Source organism: Aythya ferina, assembly GCF_964211825.1.
Source record: "Aythya ferina genome assembly, chromosome: 4".
In the NCBI taxonomy this organism is placed as follows: Eukaryota; Metazoa; Chordata; class Aves; order Anseriformes; family Anatidae; genus Aythya; species Aythya ferina.
Window position 1 is genome coordinate 8,594,144 of NC_140300.1, and position 26,348 is coordinate 8,620,491.

Here is a 26,348-nt window from a genome sequence, read left to right on the forward strand (position 1 = left end):
AGAGCTTACCAATAGGAAGGAACTGTAGGGACAAGAGGTGGTTTCTATTTGTCTTTTTATAAGAGTTAGTGTGGGTTTTATTAACATGGATAGGCACCATGAGGCTCTAGACAGGTCTGTACCAAGTCAAACGTTTGCCTGTGTGTGCTGTCTGCCAGGAATGCCAACAGTTTTGCTTGTTTGTGTAATATTTGTCTTTTGCAAAACTGGCATTTACGGATTTGCAACTTAATCTTTTAGAATTCTTCCACTAATGCCTCAGAAGAAAAAGGCAAAAAGACCAAAAAGAGAACACGGAGACGCAGAACGAAAAATGAAGGGAAGAAGGAATCTGAAGATGATTGTTTCCGTTGTGGTGATGGAGGCCAACTGGTGCTGTGTGACAGGAAATCTTGTACTAAAGCTTATCATCTCTCCTGTCTTGGTTTGGTGAAACGTCCTTTTGGTGAGCCACCTCCCTGTTAAGCTTGTGTGAATAAGTAACTTGCAGGTACCCTGTTAATTGCACAGGAACCTTCTTACAAGTGTCTTTTTTGAAAACATTCTTTTTGGATGGTGGGAACTTCACTCATGAGTAGTGTAGGAGCTCTTCCTCAACGTGGAGGCACGATGATGGCCTTTCTCCTGCTTCTCTGTTAAAATCAACCTTTGGTTTTATGAATGTAGGCAATTGCGCCTATTGGGTGATGTACCTACTCAGTGTGGCTCTGTCACAGGAAAATTGATTATATCTCAGAAATGCATATCAAGCCAGTTGAGTTCAAGCCAGAAGAATACCAGCAGCATCTGGAATAAGACGAGTAGGAAAACTTTAAGGGCAGTAGACATCAGGTTGCAATTCCAGATACTACCGGAGCTACCCGGTTCTGCAGGCAAAGCCTTTTATCCCAGAAACAAGTAAAAGGATGACTGCTAAAATGTGCTGGGACAAGATTTTCTGTAGATGAAGCGCAGGTGCTTGAGCGGGTACAGAGAAGGGCGACGAAGCTGGTGAGGGGCCTGGAGAACAAGTCCTACGAGGAGCGGCTGAGGGAGCTGGGCTTGTTCAGCCTGGAGAAGAGGAGGCTCAGGGGCGACCTTATCGCTCTCTATGGGTACCTCAAGGGAGGCTGTAGCGAGGTGGGGGTTGGCCTGTTCTCCCACGTGCCTGGTGACAGGACGAAGGGGAATGGGCTTAAGTTGCGTCAGGGGAGTTTTAGGTTGGATGTTAGGAAGAACTTCTTTACTGAAAGGGTTGTGAGGCATTGGAACAGGCTGCCCCGGGAAGTGGTGGAGTCACCATCCCTGGAGGTCTTTAAAAGACGTTTAGATGTAGAGCTTAGGGAAATGGTTTAGTGGGGACTGTTAGCGTTAGGTCAGAGGTTGGACTCAATGATCTTGAGGTCTCTTCCAACCTAGAAATCATGTGATTCTGTGATTGGCCAACCCTGAGCAAAACCTGCAACAAACAGGTGAGCGTTGTAATGGTAGGCAGCAGATGACTAGATGTTGAGTATTCTACCAGCTTGCAAATTCTGTAAAATGCTGCGGAATAAAGCCTGAATAATTTCTTCTATCTGAAGTTCACTGCTGCATTTAAATGAAAGGATGTCGAGTCCATTATTTATTGTTGTCAGTTGAGCTTTGGAATTATGATTTAGCATTTTTATTTTTGAGATTAGCCACAGTAATCCTGTCTCATCTAGCTTTGAAAGAAGTCGTGCATTGTTTAGATGCTAAAACACAAAACTTCTATGAAAGACCATGACATTTTTTTACTCCCTAGTAATTTGTTCTTTGGTTTTGGTCACAGGAAAGTGGGAGTGTCCTTGGCACCACTGTGATGTTTGTGGCAAACCTTCTGTTTCTTTCTGCCACTTCTGCCCAAATTCTTTCTGCAAGGAACACCAAGACGGGACAGTACTAAATTCCACGTTGAATGGACAGTTATGCTGCTCTGAACATGTTCTTGGGGTGGATTCTGTTGAAACTCAGAAGACTGAGAAACCCCGCAAAAAACTAAACAAGTTGAAGCCTAAGAGAAAGCAGAGGAACAGATGGATGAGAGCTGAATGCAAATAGTCATGGACTGCAGTTTCTACTGCCAACACTATCTTGTAGATAAGTTGTGAATATGACCAGGGAAGGACACAATTTTACGTATATTCTGTAAAGGTTACGTGGGGGGGCTTTTTTTTGTTTTTTGTTTTTTGTTTTTTGTTTTATAAATCCACTGAGCCAACCACAGCAGTCTTCTGCTGCTTCTGCACTGATAACGAACTGCATAGTTCAGAAAATTTCAGGACAAACCAAACTTATTACTCAGCATTACAGTTACACTTGAATTGTTACGAATGTAAAAGGTTCCCTCCAATATTCTTTCAGATTGGAGGTAGGTTAAAAGCAAACCAGGTAGGCGTAAACATAGGTTTTAAGATAGTATTTGTCAACCAACAGATGTTTAAAATAGTATATCCTTGAAAGAAGTTATTAGCTTGAGTCCTTTTAAGTAAGAAATAGCTTGGTCCGTGGTCCCAATGAGATTTGCTTGCCTTGTGTGTTTTAGAGCAAGTGCTTGAATGCCATTCACGATCCAGGTGCGTATCTCGCTGTCACCACACACAAAATAATTTGTTTGTGCTCCTATAAAACTGCTCTCCAATGATTCCTAAACAACCTTTTTTTTTTTTAAATATCCTTCCACCAAGAAATATAGTGCATGGTGGGAAAGGCACACCCTGTACCTGAGAGTGGAAATTTTACATCGTAAGAGATTTTTTTCTATACTGTTTTTTCCTGTATTTCATTCCAGCAAAACTTTACTTGATCTTGCAGAGCTGTACAGGTCTGGATTTAAAGGGATATCGTCTTGCATTCTAGGCCCAATACTGTGATTTTTGTGTCTTAATAGAAACAAATCATAGAAAACCTATTATCTGGAAAAAAAAAAAAGTTTTTTGCTTAATGTGGAGTAAAATGCAGAGGCAAACATTTCTTTGGAATGCTTGAACTCTAAGCATTACAACTTTGTGGCAATGCAAAAAATGCCCAACAAGGAACAAAAGAGAAAACCATGAATGAAACCCTGAAACAGAAGGTGCAACTTGACTAGCTACTGAAGTCCAAAAACTAAGTTATCAAAACAACTCATTAAAAGTGAAGTAGATTTTTGATGAACTGTGTAAGGAAAAATTTTGGTGTGAAATTTAGCCCAACTCTATTCGTTTTTATGCAGTTTATGTAAAACTGGCTACTTGACTTGACATTCCTTCCTTTTTTTAGGAGCTCTGCTCTTGACTATCTTATCGCCACTGTGTTTTATCAGCAAAGCTGTTTTGAACGCTTTGCTCCCGGTAGGTTCTCACAGTGCGGTGAGATGAATACACAAGATTTAGTTTTAATGGAAATAATGGTAGAACTAGGAAAAAATGGTAGAGAAAAATGTCTTTACCTGTTTTCTTCCCAGTGCATGTCATTGGTGTGTGATTAGGCAGCGTTACAAGTAAGTTTTGACTTGTGCCATTGTTATCTAGCCTATGTAAACACAATGTGCGCCTTCATGTCCATTTAGGATTTGTGTATGTTCTAGCTTAGTTTGCCTTTACTAGTGCAGAAACTCTGTGTAGCCCTTTTGAAATTGAAGCCTTGCTATATCTTAAAAGTGTATGTTTCCTTCCAAACGTATTTTTTCAGGATTTGACTGCAGATTTAGTTGAAATTAACTGAAATCCCCATTTGTTCCCAACACTTAAAACTTCGGTTTTATTAGGAGTTATTAACTGAAACAGGTTTTAAATGTAGCTTTGCCCTGTCCTGAACTCTTTTAATTTCTATTTTGTAACCAAACAACTGCTTTGTTCTTTTAATCCATTGTATAAACACTGTTGGAAGATGTTGTTTTTTATTTTCCCCAAGTAATTATGAAAAAAAATAGCACAGTTTGAAGTAGGGGGAAAGTGTTAAATATTTGTATTCTAGAACTGGTATACCAAGCCTTGCACTCAAGGAAGAAAATGAAGATTTCTTAATTGAGTTTGAGGAGAAACTTTTCCTCTACTATAGATATTTGTAATACCGAGACTGAAGCATAGGCCTGTGCTTAAAATCAAAACCAAAAAATTGTGTAATGTACATTGCTATTGCTTTTTGAGGGGAGGAAAGTGAAATCAGGTAGTAAAGTAGAAAGATTTAAACAAAACTTTTAAACAAAATGAAGGAATTTTATGTCATTGGGACCATTATTTGTTTGAATACTATACCATGTAAGGAAGGCTTTATAAGAATACCTTTAAATAAGTTATTATAAAATCTTACCTTTACATTCCACTGCTTTTATAATTTGTTAAATTGTTAGTCGTTTTATTGCTTTTTCTCTTCATACATAGGTATAACAGCTCTGGCACCCTGGAACAGTTATGCCCAAAGTCCTAATAGGCAGATACCCACTTCCAGAAGCCATCAGCTTCATTGATCAGTTATTGATTGGCACTGTTGCAGAAAAACCATCAGTTTTCAGATCGGTCGCGGAGCCTACAACTCCCCGCCTTCCTTGCAGGTGGGGTCACAAGCACATTTAGTACGGCAGGATGCAGTACAGCCACCCATTTTGTATCTGTCTGTGGGTAAATAAAGACGTCAGTGTTCAAAGCAATCGCTCTCAGCACTCCTTCGTAATGCTAAATTTACACAAACAGATCTTAGCGAGTGGCTGTTTGACTTTCTGCTTCCTTCTACCTCTTCTCTACTCTTTGTTACTGAGCTCCTCGGGCCAATGAAGGCTTGCATCGCAGACAAAAAGACTCCAGGCTAGAGGTTTGCTTTTGAGTTGCTAGGACTTTGTTCCTTCTGCTGATTACATACTTTGGAGATTGATCTTTAACAGAAACGTGGACCATGTTCTTCCTTAATAAGTACTGACCCTGCAAGCTCAGCTCGGTCACTCAGAAGGTGATCTGGGAGAATTTTAGCGTCTGATTCAGGAAGGGTGTTTTTTAATGAAGGCTTCTATACCTTACTCTGCAGCACTGGGAAATGAGACTGAAGTATCGTTTTAAAAAGACGGCAAAAGAAAAGTTGTTTCACTATTTTTTTTCTCCCACTGTTCAAATACAATCTTGGAAAAATTGAGCTTTCTCATGATGCAACTCAATGCTTCTTAGCATCAACAGCTTAAAGATTTTCTGTTATAAATTCATCTAAATAACGTCTAAGGATGGCATATTATGTGGCATTAAATTATGTAATTTGTGTCTCACCCATAGAAATAGAAAGATGTCTTTCCTTTTCCAGCAGACTTGTCCAAGCTGGTACATAATAGGCAAATTCAAAATTTGTTGTTCCTTCATCACGTGAGCAAGCATGGAAACAATTTTCTTTTGAATATGTTAGATGAATTTGCTTACAGTCTAGGAAGAATAATCAAATTAAATGTCTGTTTTGTTCTGTAGCTTTGTGTTCATGGTCAATTTTTAGGGGCTTTTTTATTTGAATTGCTTTGAGAAGCAGAATACCTTGAGAGACACATTAATGCAATTTTTCCACATTGTTGAGTCACATTATTCCATGTCTGACTGCTTGAGAAACTTCAGTGTCTTATTAAATATTAAAATTTATTCCTAGTTATTTAAGAGGTTGCTAATTCTTTTTTGGGGAAAAAAAAATCGCAGCTTTAAAAAAATTTGTTAATTATTTTTTAGTCAAATACATGATCTGCAGGTATGGTTTGGCAGTGAGCAAACTGGATGTTGTTCTTCCTTGGTGAAAAGTTGCACTCCAGGATTTCCTAAGAGACTCACTGGAAATAATACTTAAAGCTTATGTGGAACTGGTGGTGATTGTGCTTTGGCTTGTTTCCACAGCATTGCTTATCACATAAATATTGACACTTTTTGCAGTCCAGTTTTTCCTGTTAGGGTGCTGTTTTCTGTTGCTCCTAATTTTGCAGACTTGCACCATCTCGAGCTGCAGTCAGGCAGTCCCACCAGGGCTGGGCTCAGCTGGCTGTCACTGCTGCTGCTCCTGTTGGGCCAGGTTTGAATTCAACTGTGTTTTTCCTTTTCAGCCAGATTTTAGTTTGGGTCTTACCCCATCCCTGAGCTCTCTGGGCACATCCCCCTCCTCTCTGGAGGACAGAAGAGGGTTGCAGGCATCATTCCTGCAGCCCCTGTGGACCGCAGCTCGTAAACCATGAGGAGGAGACCCCCACCCTGTCCCCAGGTGGTCGCTGCTGCCATTTCTTAGAGCTGGGGAAGCCCTAAGGGACATCAGCTCTCAAGCAGGTAGCTGGGGGTGAGGAGGAGAGGGGGAGAAGGGACTGAAGAGTGAAGACAGGAGGTAACCAACAGTAACCATTTCTCTCTCTTCAGTGAGAAATGGGGCTTGGAAGCAGGTGGACAAAAACGAGGTTGAGGGATGGTTCTAGGGCAGAAGGGGGCTGGGGCAATCCTCAGGGGAACGATAACGAGGTGGGACAGGATTGAGCTTGGTGTGTGGTTTAGAGATACTGTCCCTGCTGCTGCTGATCCAGGTGACGGGGCTACTGCCTGCATTCCTGCTGCCCACAAAGAATGACACCTCTCTTCCAGTTCATTTACTCATCTGACATAGCTAAAAGAGAGCAGAGAAGTGATTTTTTTTTTCTTTTCCTTTTTATTAAAAAGCACAGTAACCTCCCCTGGGGTGAGGAGAATGAGCAGGGGAGGGCAGCAGCCACTTAACCCCCCGCCAGCTGCGTTCCTTCAGCTGACTGCTGCTGCCTAAGCCCAGGGAAAAGACTGAAGTGAGAAGTAACACCTGCTGCCACCTCCACGCACACTTGTTTCAAAGCCTAGCTCTTTTAATAGTAAGTACTGCTTTCACTGGGGCTCTCGGAGCTGATGAAGCACGGCTTTGTTCACGTGTCACAGCTGGCTGGTCGGTGCACGGTTTTGCAGTGCACCTGGTCCGTGAATGAATCTCACTCTAGGAGAAGGGAGGCCCCACTGATGACCCCATTACAGTTTCTGCCTGCCTGCTGGGCTGCTGAGATCAAACGGCAACAAGGACAAGGTGCAGAACGCAAAGCGTAATGAGAAAGAACATAATAGGGAAAATACAGCAGTTTTAAAAAGAGGTAGCCAACCACACAGACACCTACAAGGTTTTAAATTGTTGCTGTGAAATATAAATCACATCTCTGTAGCCAGCTGGAATTGTCACTTGAGCTGGCTGTACAGGAGAAGGTTTCGTGTCAGGAGCTGCACCCCATAGGACTTTGTGCAGTTTCATGTCTTACCTGTGTGGCTTGGCTAAGAAAGAAAATTCCTGCGAGGTTTGCCCAAAGTTTGTCTTTGCTTCTGTAGGATGAGGCACTGTGTTAGAGACTGCAGCAGGAAACACAAGGGATGTATTTGTCTAGGAATCGGCCATTAGTTCAGTTGCATGTGTTTTCCCACAGCTGAGAAGAAAGGGGAAAGCTTTGGGATCCTTTTCCTTATTTTATCCTTGCTTAAAGTAATGGTAAAGCATTGAGAATAGTATGTAAGTAAATACATGTGCACATTCTTTAAAGGAATACATTCATCTTAGGTCCTGCTTAGGTGGAAACACTTGTGCTGTGGAGACCTTGATAACTGGAGCAGTCAGTCTTTGCCCAAGTTGTTGAGCTGACTGCTGAAAGAGGGAGTTTGGCTTTTCCCTCTCTAAAGAAAAGGAGAAGACTTTTATTTGTAAGTGAAGCCTGGAATTAAAGGGGGAGCCTTGTGCTGTTCAGCCTGTTTTCAAACATCACTCAGCTGAATTGATTAGCACAAGTAGTCACAGCTGAAAATTGTTTGAATTGTATTTTTCTGCACTTATTTTGGCTATGTAGAAATGGGTTGGTGATTGTTAAACATTTTCACATATGCAGACACGTGCCTGCCGTTAGCAATTCCTCTGCTACCAGCCAGCATACACGGGCTCTGTGTGCTCCATCACGCCGTACGTTGCGTGCCACTCCGATTTCCTGGGCAGCAGCAGGGACTTCAATGAGTTCTTGCTAGATTCATGCCTTCTTTTCAGTATTATCACGAAGATGGTAAGGATTCCACCTGGAACATAAAGAATGATGGTTGATTTTCAGATGAGAAGGGAGAAGTGTCAGGTGAGGTTTGTTCTAGTGCTTTTTGACTGCTGTATTATCTTACAGGAATGAAGTTTTTTCTCCTCCTACGCTTGCGCACAAAAAAGAGTTGGCTAGCTGTAACAGCTCAGCTTTAGAGTTTCAGCTTTACCCTGAAAGCCACAGAGAATGGCAGCGGGTTTTAATGAAATCACTGTTACTTGTTTTTCTATTCCTCATTACTCTCTGCTCTGTGGCACTGTCATTACCCACCTGGCATCTTATCAATGCAGACTTGTTGCATTTGTGCCACCCCTCTGAAAGACCTTGTTGAGAGATGCATTTGCTCTGTGCAGTGCTTATAATGAAGCACAAGAAGTAACTGACCTAGATTAACTTTGAGTCTAGACCGAGATCAGGACTGTCAGAAAAAATTACTTTTAGGTTGGGCATAGACACGGAAATAATTGGCAAATATCAAGTACTGTGACATTTTTTTGTTTGTTTCTGGCATAAGCATAATCAAGGAAAAGTGATCTTAACAGCAGAGCACAAATCTGTCGCTGTGATGCAATATGTCCAGACAAATACATCCAAATTTAGGTTGTGTGAGCAGACAATCTCACTGCAAACAACTGATCTGTTAGCCCAGCCGTGAAATGCTCGCGGGTTCCGGCGTGGGCTGTTTCTTTTGCCCCTTTTCTTAGCAAACGCTTTGCCACGCAGGACTTGAGTAAGGAATGTTGTTCTGTGACCCCCTCAGCCTTGTTTGTCAGAAATGCCGGTTAATTGGACGTTGTTCCTGCATGGGTAGGCTTTTCATATGCTTCATTTTAATCTACTTTTTCTAATTAATACTTGCTTCAGATGGCATCTGTCTGGGCAGATTTTTGGACCGTAGCCTGGCACAGCAGAATCCAGGCTCCCAAGGTGTGGGAGCTGTCGCGTGGCTCCAAGTCCCAGCCGAGAGAGGCCCTCGTCCACTCCTACTGGGGAAGAGCCCCATAGATCCTCTGGTCTCTGCTGCCCTTTTCACAGCCTCACGGGATAGCCAAGACCTCTGGGGCCTTCTGCTCTGAGCCCTGCCCCAGCAGGGCCACCCCAAGCAGGGGGCCCAGCCCCACATCCAGGCGGCTCCTGGAGATCCCCAAAGAGCCCCCACACCCTCTGCCCAGTGTAAAGTGCTTTCCTTCTCCTTATATCCATGTAGTCCTCATCTGCCAAGAGAGGACTTTGATGGGAGCAACTAATGCTGCTTTGGTGTTGAAGCTCTGCTCTCTTTTGTTCATAGCAGGGAGCGATGCACCTGCTTGATCTCTCCTCTCCCTTTTAACAGCAGTGAGCCACACAGGGGGACGTGTGTTCAGAAGGCACGGAACCGTGGGGTTCAAGCACAGAAACTCAGGGGTAGGTGGCTTTAATGCCTTAGATTACCCAGAGCAGATGAAAACACCGTGGCAAAAAAGCTGGTAAAGGAAGTGGCATTTAACATGGGATTTCTTTTCACGTCCCTGCACTCCGATCAGCCTCAGCTTGAACACCCCTCTTCCAGCTTGCTCCGCTGATCCTTTCACAGTCAGTAACAGCTGTTCAGTTTGCATCATAAAGTTTGGGGGAAAGTTTAATCAGAGGTAACAAGTCATTTAGAACTACACAACTCTTATTTTTTCCCTTTGCATTACAAATTACAAGATTACAAATGCCTACTCATCATTGTGGGACAAACATCCCTGGTGTAGCTCCCTCGTGGAGCACTCATCCACCTCCTGGTTTCCTGCCTGGGTCCCCTCTAATGAGCTAAGTACAGCAGGTGCCTGTTTTCCATGCCACTGCCTGCTTCCCCCAGTCACTGCACTGAATGGATGGTCTTTGACTGGAAAAATACCACAGGGGCAGAGGGGATGCTTTTAGGGAACCTGAAGTCCCATACATGGGAGGAAATCACCCGTTTTCCTACCTTTGGGCAGCCAAGATATTCCTGTTTTGGAGGCTGTACACAGACAGAGCTGCTTCTCAAGGACAAACAACAGACATTCATTATCCCATGAGCTGCAATATTCAGCACTGTCCCTACTTACAAATGGGGAAAGGACTTGCGTTTGCATAGAGAGCAGCACATGAAAGTGAGAAGTTGTGTGGGGTGAGAAGCACATGTTAAGGGGTGGTTCATGCATTTAAACCACACTCAGCCTGTTCACCATGTGACTGCAGTCTGGTTCCAGCATAGACTTCATATTTGTGACACCATAGGTCACTGTGCTGTAAGGATACAGGGAAATTAAGGAATATGGGGCAGTGGGATGGCTTTGAGCTCCGCGGCCACTTTTGATAGCAACAGAAGGCACGCCAGCTCGCTGCTTCCTTTTAAAGGGACGAGCAACCAGAAGGACCTTTAGTAGAAACGCAGATTTCAGGAACTGTAACATACACCACCCAGAGCCTACTGCTGGCACAACCCAAGGCTGGAGAAGACGATGCTCACCTGCTGAGAGAAGGGCCAGGAGGACGATGGCCAGCGGCGCCAGCTGGCAGGAGCTGCCCACCTTGTAGAGGAAGGCCTCCATGCAGTACTGCGGCTCCGTGCTGCCCGCGGGGCAGAAGGCATCAGGGGGGCACTTGGTTGGTTTCACGTCCGGGCTCTAATCGAGAGAAAAAGCAAGTTCTCAACAACAGCAGCCAACGGGGAAGGCAGCAGTAGGGGAAGCATCACCTCTGCCCCATGCAGAGCATGATGAGAGCTTCTGGGCTTGGGGCACGCTGTGAAAATCTGCTTTATAAGGTACTCACTGCCTTGCTGGCTCAGGAGAGAGATTAGAAGTGACTCAAGCCCCCACATGAAGCCCTTGGTGGACACAAACTGGGGCAGAGAGGCAGAACTAGCAGCCAGCCACCTGAAACTGCAGCATCGCCAGCATCAGGTGCTGGTGGTGCTGCTGATTCTCCTTTCCTCACCCTCAGGAGCCGAGGTGGAGCCACCTGTGTGCTCGCCCAGCAGGTAACTGCACCCCTCTGTGTGCGTGGGCTGGGGGCAGTGCAGAAACCAAGGGGGTTAGGGGACAGACAGTGCTGCAAACAGCTGGGAGACACCAACACCACCCCAAATCGTATTAATGGTGAGTGTGAAGGGGTGGCGCACGTCAGCACTAGAGGAAAATAACCCAAAAATGAACCTGCCATCGTTCAGTTGGGTCTGCCAGGCTCTGTGGTGTTACTTAGAGCAGGGTGAAGGGAGAAGGTGTCGTTATCCAGCCAGTCCACAGGCCAGACAGCCCAGTTAATGGATACCCCGTCCCCTGACAGCCCACCGAGGCCGGGCAGCTCCAAGGGTGGCACAAAGCCAGGCTCTCGGTGTCATAATTGCAAGTGGCTCCCTCTGTCAGGGCTCTGTCTGTATTTAAGGAAAGGAAATAGGCTCAGCTAAAAATGGCGTTAATTAAAAGTGCATTAGCTCGTCACGGGACGTTTGTATTTGTTAAGCCAGGCTGCCAAAGCAGCCCGAGGAGACTCACGGGGCAGTAGTGGTTCTCTGGGCACAGGTCACAGCTCTCCTGGCCCTGCTGCAATTGGTATTCCCCTGACTTGCAGGGCTTGCACGCGGTGTCACCGGGACCTTTGAACATACCTAAGTAGCAAACAAGCACAAAATTAAGATCTGGGACTAGACCCTGGGGCCTTTGCAAATTGCATATGGATGAGCTCACTTCCAAAGCCACAAGGAGAAAGAGCACGAAATACTTGATGTGCATGACAAAAGCTGAGCCTGGACTTTGGTCCTTGCTGGGTGGCAAAGGGGCAGGAAAGGGAGAATAAGTGCAGGGAAAGGGACCAAATGACACCTGGCTTCAGATGTGGAAGCAGTGCGTTTGAGGAGTACAGTGGGAGCTGGGTTCAGTGCTGAGCTGCGGCTTTAAAGCAGAGGGAAGGTTGGAGCTGGAGGTCAGCAGCATTTCATCCCCTCTAATTTGGGATTCAAACACCTTTTCCAGCTGTTCGAAACTTGCCAAGCAAAGTTTAACACACAGCTCAGTTTCCTAAGCTCTGAGGGAGTGACAGGTCAGGAAAGTCACAGGTCTCAGAGCGAGTAATGCTGCTTTGCATGGTTAAAACGTGTGTGACTGCAGCATCCCCAGTGCTCCCTCCATGGTGCAGGCTGGTGGCAGTGCTCTGCAGCCCGGCATTAACTACAGGAGCAGGAAGATTTGGCGCAGCACATCCTGGCACACTAGCAAGGGCCAAAAAAAAGACCCCCCCAGCACCTTTCTATCACTGCAGCAGCAGAATTTTGCCCCACAGACATCAGCCGGGGCACTCAGGATGGCAGGGAGCGATGCCCTTTGGGTCAAAAGACAAAAGTTTGGGGAAGAAATCCTCCCTTCTGCTGCTGAAGTCACACATGCCCTGCTTCCTTGCACTGCCCAAAGCCATGCAATGCACTGAAATTGTTGTGACCTGTGACCACAGCCCTCCACCATGCTACCCACCTGCCCGGCACAACGCGCACGCCTCGGCTGCCTCGCGCAGAGCCTCGTGCCCACTGGGACAGGCCAGACACATCGTGCAGCTGGAGGTGCTGGGGAGAGGAGCAGAGCAAGACAACACCATATGACCAGCACACTTTGAGACCGAGCTGACCCGCTGACGCCTGCTTTTATATCAACTCACAGCCAGGGGCTGAATTCTCCGCTGTCTACCAGCTTTTGCCATCCTGTAGGCAGCTGTGGTGTCTCTCCCCCGTGTGGTTTCCCCCATATGTCTAAGGGTCAGGCACATGATGGCGTTTCTGGCTTCTCCTTGGTTGCTTGTTTGCATGAAACAAGTCAGAACTCAGCGTCCCAGCTGTTGCTGCTCCCTAGCAAACTCGTGTGGAGCTGCTCGATGGGTGCTGAAGGGATTTAGGAGCGACAGACCCACCATGTAGCCACATAAGCCCCAGAGTCCATTCCTATGGCAATTTACTCAAAGTTCAGCCAAGATCTGCTGCAGCACATGGGACAAGTGAGCACGAGGTGACACGGGCTCATCTGCTTTGGCTACAAAGCCTGCAGCCAGCTATTCCTAGGACACACAAGCCAACAGCCCACTTTTTCTTCACTCTGGGGTTACACAGCTGTCAGGATGCTCCCCCCATCACCCAACCCCTCTCTCACCACAGCTCAGCACCAGCTGGGAGCCACGGTTACACCCCTCTGGCCAGCACGTTGGCTCTCATAGCTCAGTGGCTGCTACCAGATATGCCACCCCATCCTGTCCCCAAGGTCACGCAGGGATTTCTTACTTGCAAAATGATCCTGGCAGGCAAGGCAGACAAACAGCTGCATTTTGCTGGGAGCTAAAATAACCTGGAAGAGAAAAAAAAAAAAAAAAAGAGCAAGTTTTCAGGATCTTTCCTCCACCATCCCTGTCCCCACACTGTCAGACAGTTGCTCATCTCCATTTTGCACACAAAGAAATGAGGCACTGGCACAGGCTGCCCAGAGAAGCTGTGGATGCCCCATCCCTGGCAGTGCTCAAGGCCAGGCTGGATGGGATTTGGGCAGCCTGGGCTGCTGGGAGGTGTCCCTGCCCGTGGCAGGGGGACAGAATTAGATGATCTTTAAGGTCCCTTCCAACCCAAACCGTTCTGTGATTCTATGAAATGGACTCCCTCCAGCATGGCAGGGAAGAGGAGAGGAGGCATAGAAAGAAGTTCCACAGACTACAGATGAGCAAGAGGAAAGAAAAACTTCCTCCCACACTCTGCAAGGAAAATGCATCTTTTTAAACAGATAACTGCATGACATGGGGGCCACGTTCCTGCAGTCCTCCTGTGGTCTAGCACGCTGAACAAATTTGCCAAGTGAAGGCAGTGACATGCTGCACCATTGTCACCAGTGACAGTCTCCAACTGCTGCCTAAAACGCTTTTTGCCTCCCAAACTCCCCAAACGATAGCCAAGATTGAGGTGTGAGCTGAGAAGTTTTGAGCACGGCTTTTCAAGAGACCACTTGTGCATGTAGAAGGAGCTCTTAATTTGGAGACAGAATAGCTGCTGCTCTGCATGTGTTAATTAGGCTTTTGCATAAGTAAATGCTGGCCCCTTCTGAACGTGTTGTCACGCTGTCTGCGAACACGCTGTACCAGGCTCGTGTTGCATACGTTCAGGTACAAAAAGGAGCTTGCTGAAAACCCAGCTCGCGATGTCTGGGAGGTAAGGGGAGTGTTACACTTAATATTCAGACTGCAGGAGGCAGCCTAACAAAACAAAACAACAACAGAAAAAGATAAATCCACAATGTTTCAGACTATTTGTTGTTGTTGTAAGTAAGAGAAATGCTTTCCTTTCTTGACCACCCTCACCCTTTTATGCTATAATCAAATTTCATAAAATTTATTTCCTGGCTTTCAGGAATAGGCTTTCCTTGTGGTATTAGTATTAGCTAGTTGCAAACAGGAACATGACTTGGTCTGAGACCTGTTTTTTTCCTTTTTAATAAAAACATCGATAACAGTAGGAGAGGAGAGCTTCTATTCTATTTTTGGCCTGAACAAAATAACCTGTTTATTCTCCAGTGCTTTTAAGTTACCTGGTAATTGCATCTGGCCCCACAAAAGAGCCTTTCCCAGTCTGATGCGAGCTCATCTGGGCTGAATACAAACCAAACCCAAACTTTACCTTTCTGGCACGCTCTGCAGGCTGTGGCCCCGGACTCGTTCGCATAATGGCCGGGCGAGCAGGGCAAGCACACGGTGCTCCTCGTGGTGCTGGGAGGAACAGAGCAGAGGTTAGGGGGATTTTCACTCATTGGGGCTCCTCCATGCTTAAGATAGTGGAATACAGCTCTTTTTCTCCACTAACAAGTCTAAAAGCAGGGAAATTTAAATGAGGGAGTTCAGGCAGAAAAATAACAACCTGAAATTGCCTGAATGGTAAGGGGCCAGTGATAAAAAATAACTATTATTAATACTAGCTGTATGGAAATATATACGAGCTATAGGGAAAGGTTCCAATTCTGAGTTCTGGGCCTTAAAATATAGATTTTAGACAGGTTTAAAATAAAACATGGTTTAGAGTCAGGCTCAAATCCACACTCCAGGCAGGTTGGTCTGCATTGGGAAGGTGCTCGATGGTGTTCAGCTCCCATAGTCTGAATTAAGAGGAGCTGCTCCACTGCTGAGAGGTCACAGAGTCGAAAAGGGAGCTCAGCCACAGGCACTGGCGTGTGGGAGTCCTGACCTTAAACAACAGGGACTGCGGGAAAGGGGATGTAACACGTCAGGCCTCTGGGAGGATGGGAGAGAAAATGGAAAGGCAGAGAAGGAGGAAATCTGGTGCATGCATCACAGAGCCAAATCCCCAACAATGAGCATGTGGGCTTAAGAATTTGTTAACACACGCAGGGATGATTTGGAGGAAAACAAGGACATGCTCTTTAATCCCTTTGGAAACCCCAGGGCTGAGCAAGATTTGTGGAGGAAAAAAAAGAAAGCAAATACTCGGCTTAAACCAAGCCAACACAGGGCTCTGCATCAGCTGGAGCTGCTCATGGCCCGGGAGCAGTGGGAGAAGTCCCGGTACCACAAAAACTGGAAGCAATGCCACTGGGGCTGCCATGGCTCTTTCTTCCTGCTCCCTCCTTTCAGCCTTTTTCCTCCTTTCCAAAGGCCTGGGACAGAACCGCTCCCTGCAGGCCACCTGGAGCCCCGAGGGGCTAGAAGTGGCCACAGGCCAGGCCGCAGCAGAGGGCCAGGCCCCAGGCCTGTTGTGAGATCCCTTGGAGGAAGGGAAATGTAGTGTGCGGAAGGAGTTGTGCAAAATGCAGGAACAAAACTGTTTGCCTGAGGCACCCAGGAGAGAAGCACCACGTCCATGCTGAAGATCCCCCCACCTCAGTCCCTAACTCATGGCAGATCTCTGTTCCCCCGTCTGAAACATGAGGGGCCACCAGAGAGCTGGACACTGAGAAGCCCTCAGCACAAGCACAACACCACCAGAGGCTCCTGGCGAGAAAGATTTAGCAGCACTGAGCAGGTCCCCTGGGAAAAAAAACCCGGGAGCACTTTCCCATAGCCCATGGGAAGAGTTTTGTGAGACTGGGAAGGGTTGTGAGGGAGAAGGCACCTGCTCTGTGCCACCAGCCACCTCCACCACCCTGGGTCACCTACTTGGCGTAGTGTCCCCGCGGACACGGCAGGCACTGCTGCTGTCCCCACACGGGCTGGTAGTGCCCCACCGGGCAGGGAACGCAGGCACCAGGGTCTGTGCACGAGCCTCCTGTGCAGCACGAGCAGCTCCAGGCATCTGAAAGGGACAGAAGGGGGGGAACAGGGCTGTGAGACTGAACTTCAGCCCCTGGGCTGGTCAGCATGGGGCACGGCAATGAATGGAGATCCAGGTCCTCCAGCAAGACCATCTTAAGGGGTGGAAAATGATGATATTAATGCTAGTGATGGTGCTGTGCTCCATTAGTGAGCAGGAGAACAGCCAGAAGACAATGGTCTCAATTCTGTCAACATGGACTTCTGGTGAGAAGACCACAACTGCTTTTTCCTCTTTCAGTTTGAGGGGAGAGGAGGGTTTTCCTTACTTTCCACCACCACACAAAAAGAAAAAACACACCTCTTTTGATTCCTTAGCATATTTACATTTGCAGGAAGCAGAACTGAAGCAGAAACCCCAAGAGCAGAGAATCTGCCATAAGTAGAAACAGCTTTTCTTTGAGCACAGGCAAGGCAGTATTCCCACCAGACATAAGCTCCAGCAGTCTTTGCTCCACAAAACAGATCTGAGCTACGCAGAACAATCATGTGGGATTTGCTGTAACGGCACGTATCAGATCCACCGTCCCACTTCTTGCAGCAACCAGTCCTTGGCACTGCAGGGACAAAGCATGGGCAAGACAACGTCCTGCAGTAACACATCCAGCACACAAGGGTGGTGGGAATTGCCTCCTGTCCTCTGCAGATTTACCCTAGAGCATCAGCTCTGCTCATGCCTCTCTTGGAAAGAGCCCAGCAGCGGGGGAAGTGCGTGGCTTGCATTTTAGTTTTTTGTTTTGTTTTGGTTTTTGGGTGGGGACATTGAAAAAACAAACACTTTGCAACATGCAAAGAGCTTCTGAATAAAGTAAACTCTTCATTGCAACAGAGGTTGCCTGGGTGGTTTCTCAAGCCCAAGGGAAAAGGCTGGTTCTGTAGCAGGGATTCATTCCCATTCAACCACTTGAGAGTTTGAGACTTTGAGAAAAGTTTGAGACTTTTCCTGTCTTTGGCCCTGTATGTCAAAAAAAGCATCCTCCTGCTGGTAAATGAGGTTGCACTCGTGTTACACTTCGTGGTTGCAATCCCACCACTTCTCCATCCTGCTGGGGAAACCTCAGGAAGACCAACAGCACGAGGCCAGCCACATCCACGCCTTTCACTTCAGAAGGATGCAACAAATTCACTCCCACATCTGCTCCCTATCCAAGCCCCCAACACCATGCGCTGCTCTCACCTCCCCCGACCTCTCAACTTTCCCACCTAGCACAGAAGAGCTGGGGCAAGCACAAACTCTTACCATCATTGGGAAACGTCCCTGGGGAGCAAGGGGCACACGCTGTCTCGTTCACTCTGCTGCAGTTGGAGGGTGCAGCGGTGGTGAGGGACGGAGCTGTTGGCAGATCCCCAGGAGATGTGGTGACGTCTGGAGGGGTGGCTGAGGCACTGGTGGATGCGGCTGTGGGTGCATGAGAGGTGGTCGCGATCTCAGAGATGGTCGCAGTCACCGGCAGGGTGGTGGACAGAGCTGGAGCAAGTGTGTTTGTGCTGAGGTCTGCTGATGGCACAGCTGTGCCCGTGCTGAGGTCTGCGGTGGTGGCCACCCCCCCAGCAGCTGGGGATGTGGAGCCAGAGGTCGTGGTGGCACTGGGAGGCAGCGGGGTTGATGCAATTGGGGCTTGGGTAGTGGTCAGCTGGCCTAAAGCAATACCTAAGAACAGGAAAAAACATCGATCCTGGTCAGATTACTGCTTTCCAATTAATGTAGGCATCCCATTAGGTTTTTAACAACTGCTTAACCCACATGTCCCTGTTTGATGTCCAGAAACTGCCTTATTCTATGTTCCATTACAGATCAATATAGAAACATCACTGGCACACAAGAGACTTATCAAGGACATGCATTAGAGTCCTAGAACCATGTAGGCTGGAAAAGACCCGTAAGATCATCCAAGTCCCATGCTGAGGAGGTCTGACACTCCTAGATAAGGGGCTGTGAGAATTGCCCGAAACATTTGGTTTTGCTAGGGGCAGCCACTGAAGGCAGCTCACCCTGAGATCCCACAGCAATCTGATTTAAGATGCTTGTCAAGTTGCTGCCTGTTTCATCCCATCTTGGTTAAAGGGATCAAGAAAAAAAAAAGTCACGGGTTTGGGATTTCTTTTAAGCTGTTCTGGAGATGCATCCAGCAACCCAAAGGGAATCTGCCCATGGGCAGAGACTTGATTTGATTCCCAAATCCCTCCCCTGTAAGAGCAGTGGTGGCTTCTTAGCCAAAAAAACATCATCTTCAGAGAACTGGAGTATTATTGCCGTTCAAGTTATTTGCTGTAATCCATAATAGACTGAACTAGTATCTGTTGATGACAGCAATCTCTCAGCACATGACCATGGGAGATGGATGCTTTCCAGTCTCAGAACGGAGGAAAAGCCCATCGAGCTAAACAAAAGAGAAGGAGCAGGTCGGTTTTCATTTAGCAGTGCTGTACTAAGCAAACAAAGCAAAACAAAACCAGCCCATTCATGCCACCACAGCACTCACATCAGCTTGGGTTGGGAATTCAGGGCAGGGATTTCCTCCATCAAATAACTGCAGCTTCTGAAAACATGCAGCTTTGTACAGCATCAGTCTGCAGCTATGGCTGCCCGTTGCTTTTTTCCTCTCACCTGCCCTCTTATGGCAAAGCGCTAATGTGTGGTATAAGCAGTTCAAGGGCACACACACACCCCTTCAATTCTTTTAATAAGACTCGTTAGTTACTGGAAGCCAGAGGTTCACAGAGCTGCTCTCTTGGAGGCAGCTGGGAAAAAAACAAGTAGCTCTGAAAGTAAAGGATTTGTTAAATTGCCAGGAATAGCGATTATAAGAAGGCATCAAACTCAGCAGGCAATTAAGCTGTTTCTGGAGTGCGTCACGTAAGAGCTGTAAGTTACATCAGGTTTTATTTCAGGACCAAATGGGTGACTCAGGGCCCAGCAGCGCGTTCCCAGAACTGTCAATCCCTGTCACACAAGGTTTGGGCTCCTCCAGCCACCACAGCGAGGGGCTGCCAAAATCAGGTGGCCTCCAAGGGGAAAGCAAAAAGACTATTTTAAGAAGCTGCTTTAGGAGGCTGATGGAGACTAGAGAATGCAGCTGACATCCAACAGCAAGATGCAGGTGAGGGATGAGAGCTTGGAGCCACACCATGTGATGGTTGTGGACACACAGGTCACTGCAAGGTCCTTCCCAAGCCAGCTCTTTGAGCTCTCCTCAAGCCTTTGATTTCACACTCTTTGGGCCATGTCTGCCCACATGATGCTGGGCACTGCGGGTACTGATGCTTAGCGCTGCCCCAGCATAAACAGCATCACGCAGATGAAGCTGGCTAGCAGCACCACTTAGGCTTCTATGGCAAAAACAGGTCAGTGAATAAAAGAGTCCTTATGAAGCTGTGATCACAAGGAAACAACCTCTTCAAAGTGCTCCCTCCTAAGTGTATATTGACTGCTTTGTACTCAGCGTTTCAGAAGACTCAGTCTTTCTACAACTCCTGAGAAAGGCAGCAGATGAACACCCAGCTGTCTGGGCCACTGCCCACGTTTTCTGGCTCTATTTCCTAAAACAGAACCACTGAATTTAACAGTGATGTTTGTTGTTGTTGTTGTTGTTGTTGTTGTTTTTCATACTTGTTTGTCCAAAATCAACACCCAAGAGACACCAGCACTGGTCTATGCAGCTTTTGGCCATGCTTTGCACAGAGACAGGTGATTCCCCTCCCCTGCCTTAGGGGCTGAAGTCAGTCTGCTTCTCTTTTCTCCTGCCTGGCAGTGAGCTGAGTCAGCCCAAATCTTCATTAAGCTAATCTCAAAGTAAACACTAGAAGCAGTTTGAGGGCACCATAAGGTCCTCCCAGGAAAAGCTCTCAGAAGGACCAAAACGTGATCTCCTGCACAGCAACCTGTCCCAAACGTTCATCTGCCAGGGAGTCTGCAGTGGATTTTGGTATTTTGGATTGCACACAGCTAACCCACGTCTGGTTTTGTTGTTTAAAAGCAAGGTATTTTAGTTGAATATTACTTTCTCATAAGCTTTCACTGTTTGGTTGGTTCTGCTGTTAAGTGGTGGTACTGTTAAGATGGATTATTTTAGTGAAAGTTGTCCTTTCATAATGTGTTACTAGAATAATCATTAAATAATATTAAATAATTAATAATCTTTCCAAAACTTCAGTAGCCATCAGTGGCCAGCACTTCATAAAGCTGTTTAAACAACTTTTGGAAGAAAAAAAAAAAGTAGTGATGCTGGAAAAAAATAATTTTGAGCATCTAGACCTAAAAAAAAAAAAAAAAAAAAAGAGCTAAATGTTTGGTTTTACCAATTACAGCATCACAGGTATGAAAAAAGCGATACTCAACTGACCTGCTCAGCTCTCCAAACAGTTTTCTCTCCATACTTAGAGTGTCCACATGTTTACAGCAGGAAATAGGGATTCTGCTTTCTATAGACAATTTTTTTAAGACATTGAATCAACAAAAGTACCTGCAGAGACACATGAGGGATGTCTTTTTGTGACAACTTGGCATGGTGTTTTATTCAAAAAACCTTGAGGATGTCACAGAAGGGAAGTTACTGAACCCTTGACTGCAGAGCTAACCCTTCCTAATTTATAGGACATGCAACTCCGCTGACCTGCAGACACATGGGCACTGGCTGAGAACTCACAAAATGCAGAAATAGGACGGACAGCCCCTTAGTTTTATTTCCGAGCCTTGCACAACAGCACTGCCTGCTATTTGGGAGGAACTAGTCCTTCAAGCCACACGCAACCAAGCCAGCGGTTATCTACGTGACTATAACACTACTTTTGTGAATTAAACAGCTTAATAACAGGCTTTTGAAACGGTGAGTTTCCCCGATTTAATTTCAAGAGAAGGGCTGCCAGGGGGTCAGATGGGAAGGAGCCAAGGAGCTCTGTGAAGCACAAACCTTTCTGGCAGAGCTGGTGGGTCCCTGCCCCAACGAGGCAGGCAGCCGTGGGCCCCCACCAGCCCCTGACCACAGCACTGGTGGACTGCAGGAACGGGAAGGTCACAGGGCAGCACCATAACCTAAGAATTTTTCCAAGTTTCACGTGGCCAGACATGCCCTGAAAGAAACCTGGTCTGAAGCCCCAAGCGCAATAAGTTTTGGAGATCCCACGCTGCCAAAATATCAGTTATAAGAATGCGGTTATTTGATAGCAAAGCAGTGCAGGAGGAGGAGAGCAAGGAATGTGGCAGACAAAGGCACAACTACAAAAATATTCAGGCTCTTAAGGAGTCCGAGTTACCAAAAACACGTCATGAAAGTGAACATGCCGGGGCATCCTGTTCCTCTGGGTTTAAGGTAAGGCTGTGCAAAGGCCACTTGTGCAAGTCCTCAATTTGCAGAGCAACTAGACACCCCCCCACACCTTTTTTTTTCTTTAAAAAGCATGTTTTTATATTTACGCTTTCAGCCCTGTGCATCTTTAACGGTGTTTCCAGCACCTCCCTCCCTCTGCCCACCCTTCAGTGGCAAAGCCGAGCGGTGGCACGGTGTCACCGTGTGTTACTGTGTGTCACCCAGCCCCAGCAGGCCTCACCTGTCAGACACGCCGTGGCCAAGCTCCAGAGCAGAGGCGAGGGCCAGGCGCCCATTTTTCCCCCGAGGAATGAGGGAGCTGGCCGAGAGGCAGGCCCAGCGGCTGATCTCCCACAGCTAACTGCTTATCCCGCCCCAGGTTCGTGCCCAGCACCGTCAGCTGATGCTGATCATGCGGCTCGGGCAGATCAGCCTCCCCCCGACAAAGGGGGGGTTTAATATTCAGGGACAGCAGCAGCAGGGCTTGCCGAGGTGCTGCTGGCCTCCTCCAGGTGAGATGCAAACTGAAAGTTGAGCAGAGCTGCAGGCCTTCTCCTCTTCTCATGGGGTGCAGAAACGCAGTGGGCTAAGGGAAGAGGAACAGGCAGAGCTGTGCCTGGCGGCTGGCCAGGCCCCCGTGATCTCCCTCAAGCGAAATGATTTCATTTTTAGACACCCAGGGTTTCCTGCAAGAAGAAAAACACCCTGGGAAGAACCCCCAGTTCAAAGCAGCTCCCATTTCAACCAAGACAAGTTGTGCCACAACCAAAGCCCTGCCTTGGTGGGCTCAGCACTCGTGAGCCCACTCAACATGACGTGGTGACATGATGTGCCAGGTTGTTGCCATCAGGATCAAAGCCAGCAATCCTCATGATGGGTTTGGGGTGAGGCCCCATCCCATCTTCTGTGTGTGTACCAGCAGCTATTCTGCTCACTGTTTGTACCACATTTACAGCCACGGAGCCTCAGATGAAGGAGGCACAACCTGCATAACTCAGGACATCAAGCTGTGGCAGCCCCCCAGAGCAAAGCACAAGCTGAGCTTTGTGAGCTCTGACCCAAACCCCAAGCGCTCCTCACCAGGGCCCGGGTGGGTTTGTCACACATAGCCCACAGTGCATGTGCTGGGTGTTCTCCCACCTTGTGCAGGCTGGGAGGTGGTGAGAGGGAAGCGTTGGAAGTGGTCGCTGTTGGTGTAGTCCCGCTGCACAGAGGGACTTATGTGGTACCCAGAGCTCCTGACAGGGTCTGTAACCAGTGATAGGACCAAAGGGAATGGCCTCAAGTTGTGTCAGTGGAGGTTCATGTTGGAAATGAGGAGACATTTCTGCTCAGAAAGAGCAGTCAGGCATTGGAAGGGGTTGCTCTCACCCACAAACCCTTCCCATGCTCCTCAACAAAGCCCTGAGCACAGCAGGAGGGGAGGCAGGCTGCTTCCCTCAGTTGCTTCAATCACCAGAGAAGTTTAAAACATTCTTCAGGCAGGGGCTGGTGCAACTTCAGGGCAAGAAAGTACAAATTGGTTAATTTATAAGCTTCTGGCCTGCCCTGGCTGGTCTCCACTGAGACAAAATGCCTCTGCTGGTTGGTTTGCAGGGGATAAATAAAGAACAGCGCCATGGCTGCTCTAAAGCAAGGCCCGAGGCTGGCACAGGGCCCTCTTCTTGTCAGTTCAGCTGCTCTTCCAAAGGTGGTGAACCTCGTGTCCCCAAACACACCAGGTACTACCCTCACCCTGGGGTTTTCAAGGCTTTGCCTGCTCCTCACAGTGGTGGCGTGCCTCCCAGGAACAGGGCTTGCTGCTCAAACACACCAGCAGTTTGTACCCACTGCCACCCATCACCAAGTGACCGCAAATCCCTTTGGTGTTAGATATCCAAGTGACTTATTTGTTTTCAGGCTGCTTGTTTATTAAATAAGAAACCCTGAGCAGGGAGAGCATCTCTCAAACATCAGTCAAGTGTGGCAGCACGTTCCTGCTTTGCACCCTGTCACTGAGTCTTGGGTACCCTGGGGACATCCTGCCACATCTATTGCCTGGGAAACAGCAAGATAATCAGATAAGGGGCTACGAAGTGCAAGCTGGCTTCAGATATGTGCTTTTCTTGGAAAACTGGTTTTCTTCACCCTTGTGGGGATTTTACAGTCATACTACACTGTGGCTGCATACAGAGATGGTACCTTCTGGTCAGTGCTCCCTCTTTCACAGGGGAAAAAGCGCTTGGAAGTTCCTGACACCCACAGGCAACTCTATGGGAAGCAACTGGGAATCCAGAACCCCCCTTCAGATACAGGGTTCTTCCAGGCCCAGGTATACAATTCAACTCTCATACAACAGCACAGGAACTCAGAGCTTTTCAGGTCAATGACCCATCAAAAGTCTGGGATTCAGCAATATAGATGTGATTTATCCTCTGAAAGCTCTTCAGTAACTTACCTGCAAGATTGTTATGAGCATAGGCAGTGGATGAGCTTCCCAAGGAGCACAGCCTTTGCTCTAAGAGCACGACCAAACTCCTCAGCAGTTCTAGGCAGACCGTGACCTTGACGAGCAGAAAGGCAGCCACCAGGAATTTCCTTCAGTTCAGGGGGAGGGAAGCAGTTCTGCCATGTCGTGCTGCTCATGGACCTTAACACCTACCTTGTGCCTAGAGGAGGGCCAGGACACTTCTATGCTGGTAGGAAAGAAAAGCAAGGCAAAACCACCAACACACCCCAAGGCACGTACACAAGTGCTTTTTGTGCTCTAACACAGATTAAAACCTGTGCCTGACCGAACGGCCACATGATGGCACCACAGCTTTGAAGAGTGAAGACATCACCACATTTCCGTCAAGACTAAAAGCATCCTAACCACAGAACGGCAGCGTGATCTTCTTAAGCTGCACCAGCAGAAACCTTCATAATCTGTTGTGCAGATGGAAGAACAAAACCCCACAGAAGAGAGGCTGGAGGAATCCAAGTAATGGGTTATTACAATCAAATACCTCAAAACTCTTCCTTTAAAAATATTTATCTTCTGGATTTAGAGGGAATTAGAAACAGTGACAATAGCCAGGAGAAAGGTATGCTACCGCAGCAGATCCGAGTTTATCCAAGCAAAGGCATGACAGTACAAAAACTGAATTCAGCAGTACTGCTCCTAAACACTAAATATTTTCTTCAATTAGCTCCCATCAGTTAAAAATGCGGTCTTAAAAAACCGATGTGTAGGACTCCAGAATGGACCAGTGTCAGTCTCCTCTGTATAGTCAGTGTTAAGGATGCAGGTTAAATGTACTTAGTGCTCTGGGGTAAAAAAAAAAAAAATAAAATAATAATAATAATAATAATAAAAAATACATTGGTCAGCTGCTTTACAGCAGAATCTATAGAAAAAAATGATTTAATGAAATAAATGGAAGTCTCGCAGTAAAATGGGAGAAAGCGCAGTTATCTGAAGCGATTTCCAAGCAGCTCTCAAGGATCAGATACAGCTGAGACACCAATGGCATTACCACATCAGGAAGGATCGATCACTCAACAGTAACTGAAGACTCTCCGGCACATTGCCGTGTTTCTGTATGTCCCATGGGGATTCAAACCCCTGAACATTCAACATGAAGATGTCAGATGTCTCCTGCAATAACTCCTAGGGCATGTCCATCACCTGTCTCCTCCACGAAGAACAGCACAAATAAATACCAGGAAGAAGCAAATAGTGAACACTACTCAGAAACCAAGCTCTTAAAGGCAGTTGGAGGAATCTTCCCAGGTCTGGTATGATGTAGGTATCCTGAAACACAGCAGGTTCTCTTCTGCTTTGAAACCATCACAAGTTTTGTTTCTTGTCTTATTTTTCCTTTCCTGCTCTCAGGACATGTACATGCACACCTGAGTGCATGGAAATGTGAGAGGAGAATATAAAACATGTCAGAGCTCAATCAGAAGCTGTCAGGAATACCGAACAGCTTTAGGACAGTATCTGAGTCATTAGTCCAGGTCTTAAAATCACGAGACTTGGCATTAGAACGGAATCCTAGACGTTTTAAAAAAGCCAACTACTTGGCTAAGCCAGCTATGCTTTCCAAAATGTCTAGTGACACAGATGACTTAAAATAGATGGGTCTCATTCTGAATAGGCCATTCTCAGGAAGACAAGGCAACCTGGCACATCTTTACTCACGCAAAATGGATTAGTGAGTCACTCTTTTGGGTGCCAAGAAATCCTTCACAAAGCAAATGCCCTATGAAATAGGCAAAATGTGCACCTCAACCTACTCTCAAAGCTTTGTCACAAGAGTTTTAACAGAGCAGTTGACCTGGAACAGAATTTCCTTCCCAGCTATTCGATAAGGTTGGTGTGACACAGGAGAGAAAAACCTCAGAGTATGCCTGGCACTGTGCAAGCGCAGGCAAGTGTAGCAGAGCCATGTCACAAGGCCATTCATAAAGCTGGAACGAGGCCAGCCACATGTGTCCTTATAACTCAATACTGAAAGATGGAGTCCTCATGCTGTATCATGGAATAAAATAGACCACAGAAATAGCATCTGTGAGCATGAACAGTTTCTGGGAGAAAAAGCAACAAAATCCACAAAAATCTTCCACAGCACGCTAAAATTGAGAGAAGCAGTCACTGCCATAAATCAGACAAAAGGCATTCAGCAAATAGGGTTTATTCCACGCTTTCTTACCGTGCAGGCCAT

The 26,348-nt window shown here is 46.9% G+C and overlaps 2 protein-coding genes across 5 annotated transcripts in view; one reads left to right on the forward strand and one right to left on the reverse strand.

Moving 5' to 3' along the window:
- The window catches only part of NSD2 (nuclear receptor binding SET domain protein 2), a 106,371-nt gene extending 100,765 nt beyond the window's left edge, over nucleotides 1-5,606 (forward strand). For all 4 annotated transcript variants that reach the window (XM_084517772.1, XM_084517769.1, XM_084517770.1 and 1 more), the window contains 2 exons: nucleotides 241-445; nucleotides 1,793-5,606. In XM_084517772.1, coding sequence (XP_084373898.1) covers nucleotides 241-445; nucleotides 1,793-2,061 — 474 coding nt within the window. In that variant the 3' untranslated portion in view covers nucleotides 2,062-5,606. The remainder of the gene's footprint in view (nucleotides 1-240; nucleotides 446-1,792) is intronic.
- A 1,455-nt stretch (nucleotides 5,607-7,061) lies between these two features.
- On the reverse strand, nucleotides 7,062-24,947 carry LOC311435715 (uncharacterized protein). Its single transcript, XM_084517039.1, has 11 exons — nucleotides 24,098-24,947; nucleotides 21,902-22,346; nucleotides 17,595-18,005; nucleotides 16,202-16,337; nucleotides 14,712-14,800; nucleotides 13,335-13,398; nucleotides 12,541-12,629; nucleotides 11,569-11,681; nucleotides 10,542-10,698; nucleotides 7,876-8,048; nucleotides 7,062-7,414 (listed from the first exon to the last, which is right to left on the reverse strand). Exons 2-10 carry the CDS (start codon nucleotides 21,954-21,956, stop codon nucleotides 7,897-7,899), a joined length of 1,266 nt encoding a protein of 421 aa, XP_084373165.1. The 5' UTR covers nucleotides 21,957-22,346; nucleotides 24,098-24,947; the 3' UTR covers nucleotides 7,062-7,414; nucleotides 7,876-7,896.
- Between the last annotated feature and the right edge of the window lie 1,401 nt (nucleotides 24,948-26,348).

Excerpts from the sequence above, each read along its gene's own strand:
- LOC311435715 (XM_084517039.1), bottom strand. The coding sequence starts at position 21,956 with ATGGGCGCCTGGCCCTCGCCTCTGCTCTGGAGCTTGGCCACGGCGTGT. Across the intron at positions 18,006-21,901 it reads GGCCACGGCGTGTCTGACAG|GTATTGCTTTAGGCCAGCTG; the intron begins GTGAGGCCTGCT and ends TCCTGTTCTTAG. Across the intron at positions 8,049-10,541 it reads CCTGGCCCTTCTCTCAGCAG|GTGGAATCCTTACCATCTTC; the intron begins GTGAGCATCGTC and ends TTTATGTTCCAG.